This window comes from Anser anser (genome assembly GCF_964211835.1).
Source record: "Anser anser genome assembly, chromosome: 23".
Lineage (NCBI taxonomy): Eukaryota > Metazoa > Chordata > Aves > Anseriformes > Anatidae > Anser > Anser anser.
The window spans coordinates 5,640,010-5,647,784 of NC_139744.1; the positions used below are offsets into that span (position 1 = coordinate 5,640,010).

Here is a 7,775-nt window from a genome sequence, read left to right on the forward strand (position 1 = left end):
GGGAGCCCCGCCCCCTCCGCCACGCCCCTAGAGGCCACGCCCCCTCCGCCACGCCCCCCCCCCCCCCCCCCGGGCCGTCCCAGCCCCCCCGGCCCCGCGTGTCCCCTCCCCGCCCCGTGGTCCCCCAAGAGCCCCCTGGGGACACTGCCAGGGCTCCCCCACCGGGGCCACCCGTGTCACCCCGCGTCCCCTCCGGCCGCCCCGTGTGGCCCCGCCAGGTCCGGAGCTGTCCCCCCGCAGGACACCCGCACCCCTGGGACCCACGGCGCGGGGACACCCTGGGGAGCGGGGACGCAGCCGCCGGGGCCAAACCACGGGATGTCCCCAGGGCCACCCGCGGTGTCCCCAGCAGGGACAGAGGCAGCCAGGGACGGAGCAGCTGGGAAGGGGGCCGCAGGCCGCAGTAGCCCCAGCACCCCGGCGGTGCCACGCTGCCTGTCCCTTGGGTGCCTGTCCCAGAAGGGCGCCTGGGGACAGCCTCGCTGCGCTGTGCGCCCCGAGCCCCAACCCAATCCCCGCTGGTGGCCACGTCCCCGTGTCCCCACGGCATGCCGCCGGGCTGGGGGGGCGCGAGGCGGGTGGGTGCCCGGTGGCCCCTCGGATGTCCCTCCCTGTCCTGCCTCGGCAGGGCTCCAGCGTCACCTTGGTCCTCGCTGTCCCACTGCCATGTCCCCATCACCCCCAAGTCCCCCCCAGCCCCACACATTCACCCCGACCCGGCCCCACACGGAGATCCACGTGGGGCCGTGCGGTGGGATGTCACCGCTGGTGGCAGCAGGGCCGAGCACGGTGTCCCCAACCCGGCCGTGCCACAGGGGTGCGCGCCCCCCCGCAGATGGCACCGGAGCGCTGCTGGAGGAGCGGGCGCACGCGTGCACGTGGCCACGGCGGTGACAGCGGGGACAAAGCCCCGCGGCAGAGCTCGCTCTGCGCCCCGGGGCTCGGTGGCCCTGCTCTGCCGCTTGTCACCCCGCGTTCGTGCCGAGGACCCGGGGGCTGGGGGGCCGCGAGCCCGCTCGTCATCGCTTGGCATCTCGGGCGGCCGCAGCGGCCGGCGACGCGATGGGAAGTGACAGCCGCCTCCGGCACCGGGGCCCAACCGCAGCGGCAGGGAGCGGGACGAGGACGCGGGGACCGTGGCAGCAGAGCAGCCCCCGGGGCTGCTGCCGGTGACACCCGCCCGAGTGACGCCGCAGCCCCGGGACGCGCGGGGCTCGGCTGCCTCGGTGGCCTGGGGCGGGTGGCAGCGCAGCGGTGGCATCAGCCCCGGTGGCACCCACGGGTGGGGGCACCCACGGGAGGCACAGCGGGGTGCGCCCGTGCCTGTCCCCTCTCCGTGGGGACACTTTGGGGACAAAACCAACGCCCAACCCCCTAATGAAGCCGGGGACGCGGGGACCGTCCCCGCGCGGGGCTGTGGGGGCTTGCTGGCAGCCCATCGATCGCCGGAGCGGTGCCCGCGTCCCCCCGCTGCTCCCGCAAAGGGCCTCGAATTTAATCAGCGAGCAGGAATCAATTAGCCAGCTCCGACCCGCGCCGCCGCTCGCCGGAGAGCAGGATGGAGATGCCCCGAAAGCAAAAAAATCATGTTTCGTAAGAAGCTCCCGAGGAGGAGGCAATTATTCCTGGTGGTTTAACAAGGCGCTGCCTTTGGGGGCTTTTGGGGGTTCGTAGGTATTTTGGTGCTGGGGTGCTGCCCCCCCGTGCTGGCTCCGTGTCCCCTCCGAGCTGTCACCGGGGGAAGGACAAGTCCTGCTCCGCCGCCGCTTCCCCCTTTCTTTTCTCCTTCTCCCCCCCCCTTTTCTTTTCGTTTTTTAATGAGCTCCTAAAAATACGCCTCGGCGAGGCCACGGCGACGTGAGTCACCCTCCGGCACGGCGCTCCCGCGGGTGGGCACGGGGCTCTGCGTGGGGACGGGGACGGGGACAGGGACGCGGAAAGGGATGGGGTGGCCGCGGCAGGGTCCCGGTGGTGCACCCCCGCTCGTATCAGGGCACGCGCCTAATGCTGAGGGACGAGGGACAAGGGACATCGCTGTCCCTGCCTGCTGTGTGCCTACGGCGGGGGCACAGCCCTGGGGCATCACGTCCCCACACCACGGCCGCCACCCCGAGCCACCTCACCGCCCCGAGCCACCGTGTCCCCATGGCACGGCCACCACCCCACCCCTCCTCACCGCCCTGGGCCACCACGATGTCCCCACAGCACAACCACAGCCATGTCCCCACCCCGGACCACAAGGTCCCTGTGGCATTGCCGCAACCCTGAGCCATCATGTCCCCATGGCACTGCCACCACCTCCCTACCCAGGACCACCATGTCCCCATGGCACTGCCACCACCTCCCTACCCAGGACCACCATGTCCCCATGGCACTGCCACCACCTCCCTACCCAGGACCACAAGGTCCCCATGGCACTGCCACCACCTTGTGCCACCACATCCCCATGGCACTGCCACCATCCCGGCCACCATGTCCCCATGGCATTGCCACCACCCTGGCCACCACCTCCCCATCCTGGACCACAAGGTCCCCATGGCACTGCCACCACCCCTGCCACCACGTCCCTGCAGATCCAGCTCGGGGAGCACCACCCTGTGCCCGCAGAGCCGTGCGGGTGGGGACAACGTCCCGGGTGACCCATGACGGAGCCCCCAGCGAGTCCCCATCCCCACCCCCTACACGTGGCCGCCGCAGCCCCTCGGAGGAGCGCGCCGGGAGCCAGCCTCGCAGGGCCCCGCTGGCGGGCGCAGGATGGAGAAGGACAAAGCCGAGAGGCAGCGGCTGCGGCTCCGCTCGCCGCGAGCAGCCGCCGCTCTCTGCAAAGGTTAAGCAAACAGCAGCTCCCGCAGAATCGATGCGCAGCCGAGCCCACGGCTGTTTGCTCTGCATAATGAGGCGGAGGTGGGCGGCCGGGGGGCTCAGAGGGGCCGCCGCCGGCGGGGGGCCCGGTCGATGCTCGGGGGGCGCGGGGGACGACGCGGGGGCACGGGGCGGCGGTGGGCGGCCACGGCCCCGCCGCTCGCTCGGGAGCTTATTAGGGAGGTTTTGGGGAAGGGAGAGGGCAGGCGGTGCCGGGGCCGCGTGGTGGGGTCGGAGCTGCTCCGTGCCTCAGTTTCCCCTCCCATGACAGCCGAGCGGGTTCAGGAGCTGACGTGGCGTGCTGGATGCGGTGGGGGTGCTGTGGATGTGGGGTGGCACGGGGGGGGCACCCAGCCCCCAGCCCCCAGCCCCCAGCCCCCAGCACCCAGCCCCATCTCCATGGGGTGCCGCGGAGCCCAGGGACCGTGGCGGTGCTGCAGAGCGGAGCGTGGCGCATGCGTGGCACACGCGGGGGAGAGGAGCTCTGTGTGCGTGCGCGTACAGATGTGTGCATGCATGCACAGATGGGCACGCGTGTGCGTGTGCATGCTTAGGTTGCACTTGTGCAAGCAGGGCTGTGTGACCACGGGTGGGCGCGTGCCCATGCACGCACACGAACGCGGGTGAGCGCATGCATCACCCACGCTGGGCGCCATCACCCACAGTCACACCGCGCCCCTTGCACAAAGGGCCCATGACTGCCTTGCTAGGAGGCAGAGGTGATTAAACAAAGGTGTTAATGAGTTTTCCAGCCTAGTGATGCCTGTGAAGACACGGCACGGAGCCTGGGCACTGCAGTGGAGCTCTGGGGGGATGAAACAAGGGAAACTGAGGCACGGGGCAGGGCCACGACTGCACAGGCAGCGCTGCTTGTCCGCCTGGCGACCCGGAGGCTGACTGACCGCTGGCTGGCTCTTTGGCCACATGGCTGGTGGCCAGGTGGCTAGCTGGCTAGTTGGATGCACGGATGGCTCTTTGGCTGGCTGGCTGGTTGCACGCTCTGCTAGAGAGCTGGCCAGTCAGCTGTCCTGCTAGCCACACGGCTAGGGGGCTGCTTGGCTGCCTGGCTGGTAGCTCACTTGCCAGCTGGCGAGTGGCTAGCTGGCTGGCCAACTAGCTGGTCAGCTGCTTGGTAGATGGGTAGGCGGGTGGCTGGCTGGCCAGATGGTGGGATGGTTGGCGGCTGGTTGGCTAGCTGGCCAGTGGGCTGGCTGGTTGGCTAGCTGGCCAGCTGACCAACAGGCTGGTTGGCTAGCCAGTTCGTCAGTTGGCCAGCAGGCTAGTTGGTTGACTTTGGGGGCTAGCTGGCTGGCTGATGGGCTAGCTGGCCAGCTGGCTTAGGCCTGGTACGGGGACGTGGCAGCACACCCAGCCCCGTGCCAGGCACTGTCCCTCGTCCTGCGGGGTGACCCCGTCGTGGCTGGGGGGCGAGGTGGGGGCACCACGTCCTCCTGGCAGCCCCCAGCCCGGCCACGTCGCGCCGCCTCTCGTTACACAGGCTGCGGGCACAGCGGGGCCGCCACCCTCCCACTGCTTGGCAATTAAGGGCTGCCAACACCGACACTTAATTAGAGCCTGGTTGATTGGGACAGCCGGTGACTGATGGAAAATCACTGCTGGCCTGGCAGCGGGGGATGGGATGGGGTGGGCAGAGGGGACAGGCTCGGGGGCCACGGGGACGTGTCCCCCCGGTGGGGCTGGGAACAGCGGGGTCGGGGCTGCTGCTGGTTTGAGCCCGGAGCTTCGCAGCTCTTGGCCACCGCAGCGCTGTCCCCTGGGCACGTGGACACGGTGTCCCTGAGGTGACTCGTCATCCCATGGCACAGGGACTGATGTCACGCGGTGACCGGTATTTGCTGGGGACCTTCCTCCCCCTGTGCCCTTGGGCAGCCGGTCACGGGGACGCTGTCCTGTCCCCAGGCTGTCCCCAGGGCTGGCAGGGATGGGGACGGGGCGTAGCGCACCCCAGGGGCGTGCAGTGACACTGGTGACAGCCCGCGGGGTGTGCAGGGGAGTGGCTGTGGGGGATATCCTGCGCTGCGCAGTGACACTGTGACACCCCGTGGGCCACGCAGTGACAGCAACACAGGGTGACACCCGTGGGCCATGCAGTGACAGCGACGCTGTGTGATACACCGCGGGACGGCAGTGACGGTGACGCTGCGTGACACCCGTGGGCCATGCGGTGACATAGCGCGGCGTGACATCCCCTGCGCCGGGCACTGACGGTGACTCCGTGTGACAACCCATGGGAGCTGCAGTGACACTGTGTGGCACCCCGTGGCCACGCCGTGACAGTGACACCCTGAGCACCGCGCGGTGACGGTGACGCCGGGTGACACCCCACGGAGCAGGGAGGCACGGTGACGCTGCGCAGTGCCTCGGGGCCGTGCGGGACCCGGCGCGTGCGGGACCGTGCAGTGATGGTGACAACACGCGACACCGTGGGGGCCACGCAGTGACAGCGACACCACGCCGTACCCCAGGGGCCATGCAGTGACGCCGTGTGACACTGGGGGCCACGCAGCGACGGTGACACTCTTGACACTGGTGCCATGCAGTGCCACCGCCCAGCACACTCCACCTGTCCCTGAGGGCTGCTCCCTTGGGCGTTGGGGCCAAGACCAAGCCCACGCTCGGGGACTGTCCCCACGGGGGGGACACCGCTCTGCCCCCACCTCCCGCCCTGTCCCCATGGCATGGGAGCACCGGGACCAACCCTCCCAGGGCACAGTCAAAGCCCCTCACCCGGGCAGGGACCCCCGGTGCGGCTCGTGGTGCCCCAGGAGGGGACGCACCGGGACGGGGCGCACGGGGAGGGGGCGGCCCCCGGCCCCCGCCAGCCGCAGCGTAATTGATCCAGGCGCCAATTTGCAGCAGCCAAATATTTGGCCTGTGCGCCGAGCCCGCCGGGCTCCCTGCTCAAACAGAGCCCGACGAGAGGAGACGGGAGGGCAGGGGCGAGCGGCTGCTCAGGCGCTGCGCGATCGATGGCGCGAGGCGTGGCGAGCTGGGCCGGCCTCAGCGCGCGGGCCGGAGGATGCCAGGGACACAGTGCGGTGCCTTTGGGCCACCACCAGCTCCCGTGGCCACCTCCTGCCCACCCCGTCGTGGCGGCTCCCGCCCGTCCGCAGCACCCCGGGGTGACCCGTGGATGACGGGAGCCCGCGTGGAGCCAGGTCCCCGGGGTGAGCCAGCAGCGTGACGGGCACACGGGGCTCGGGCAGGCCGAGCGTGCCCGCGCCGTGTCCCCGGGCTGGATGCGCGCTGCCCTTCAGGCCCCCCCCAGGGCCATCGATTGAGCTGTCGATGACACGGAGCAGCGCTGCCAGCCCGCAGAGCGGAGCCATCCGTCACCATCACCGGCTGCGGGCTGAGCCGCACGGCCACCGCCGAGCGCAGGGGGACATTTGTCCCCGAGAGGGACAGGGGTGGGGACACGCGGCGTCCTCGCGGCTCATCCCCCAGGCGGGGTGGCGCAGGGGCTGCAAGAAGGGACGCGGGACCTGGGGGAGGACAGCTCTGTCCTGGGGCACCCGCAGCGGGGGGGGACCACGGGTGGGCGCCCGCAGGGGGTGCAGCAGCTGGGTGCCCACCGGGTGGGCTGCTGCTGAGGCCAAGCACCGGGCTCGGTGCCCCCCCCCAGGGGTGCCAAACGTCCTCTCCACGCACCAAGAGGGGGCACCAGGCCCGACCCCAGCTCAGCCCCCGCAGCACCACGGCCGCCCCCGGCCCCTTCCCACCAGCCCGCGCCGGGGGAGCTCTGCGCCTCGCAGTCCCCCGAAAATCCCCCTTCCCTCGGCCCTGCTAAACTCATTAGTGGCTGGGAAACGTCAGCAGGGCAGGAACGAAGCGCCAAATGTGATTACTGTGCTGGTCTCGCTCCCCCCGGCCTCATCGCAGCCCCATTTATCGCGGAGGCAGCGAGCCAGGAGGGAGGAGCGCAATCAGTGCTTATCTCTGGCTTAGACCGTCCTGCTCCAGCCCTGATTTATGGCTTGCTGGGAGGGACTCCCAGCCCCGACGTTACCACTGCAATTAAAGGCACATTAAAAAGGAGGCGAGGGGCTGGGTGCGGAGCGGGGCATGTCGGAGGTTATTGCTTGTGACCGGCTCCTCCCAGCACTGCCCGACGAGCCGGGGTGCCCCGGCCAGGTGCCCCAGCCTGGGGACGCTCTCCCACAGCCGTCGGTGGCAGGGCTGCGGCTCGGGGACCAGCAGAGCCCCACAAACAAGCCAGGCCCCAGGGCACCCCGCTGGGCTTGGGGGGCCGAGGTGCTGGGCTGGGGACAGGGGAATGGGGGCACACACGGGCTGGGTGGGTCTGGGACACGCTGGGAAAGGTGCCTGTGCCTGAGGCTGGCGCTGGGGACACCGGGGCACAGTGACTTACTGTGCCATGCCCCTGAGCTGAGCGGTGGATCAGAGCCCAAGCACGCTGCAGGGTCTTGGGGTGAGCCCAAAGAGCACTGCGCGCAGGCAGAGGCGGGCAAGAGCCTCGAGACCCCAGCACTTCAGCACCCACCTTCCCCCAAAACACCCAGCCGTCCTAAAACCACCCAGACGCGCCGGCGGCAGCAGGACACGGCTTCCCCGGGGGCAAAGCACCGACCTCAGCCTCAGAAAACCACCCCAAGTCCCCGAGCCAACACCGAGCCATGGCCCGGAGCCCAGAGCTGAGCTGCAGAGCTCAGACCTGGGGCCGAGCCCCGAGCCTGGCGAGGAAGCTGGCGCTGCGGCTGATGCCCGTGGAGCTCCCTGGGACCAGGACCAGGCTCAGCATCACGAAAGCACGAGCGCACTCATAAGCTTTGCTCGCACGCGGTGAACTTTACAGAGCGCAGCCGTGCCCCGGCATAGGAACAACCTGGGAGCCGGCCAGGAAAGAGCAGCGCTCGCAGCCCGGAGATTTC

At 70.1% G+C, this 7,775-nt stretch overlaps 1 protein-coding gene across 1 annotated transcript; it reads right to left on the bottom strand.

Annotated features, from left to right (window-relative positions):
* Positions 1-117: 117 nt before the first annotated feature.
* Positions 118-7,656, bottom strand: LOC310885501 (uncharacterized protein). The gene is made up of 2 exons (XM_083808937.1): positions 2,385-7,656; positions 118-2,298 (listed from the first exon to the last, which is right to left on the bottom strand). Exon 1 carries the CDS (start codon positions 5,353-5,355, stop codon positions 4,183-4,185), a length of 1,173 nt encoding a protein of 390 aa, XP_083665063.1. The 5' UTR covers positions 5,356-7,656; the 3' UTR covers positions 118-2,298; positions 2,385-4,182.
* Positions 7,657-7,775: the final 119 nt, after the last annotated feature.

What these genes read in the sequence shown, in the direction of transcription:
- LOC310885501 (XM_083808937.1), bottom strand. Translation starts at nt 5,355, where the DNA reads ATGGCCCCTGGGGTACGGCGTGGTGTCGCTGTCACTGCGTGGCCCCCA.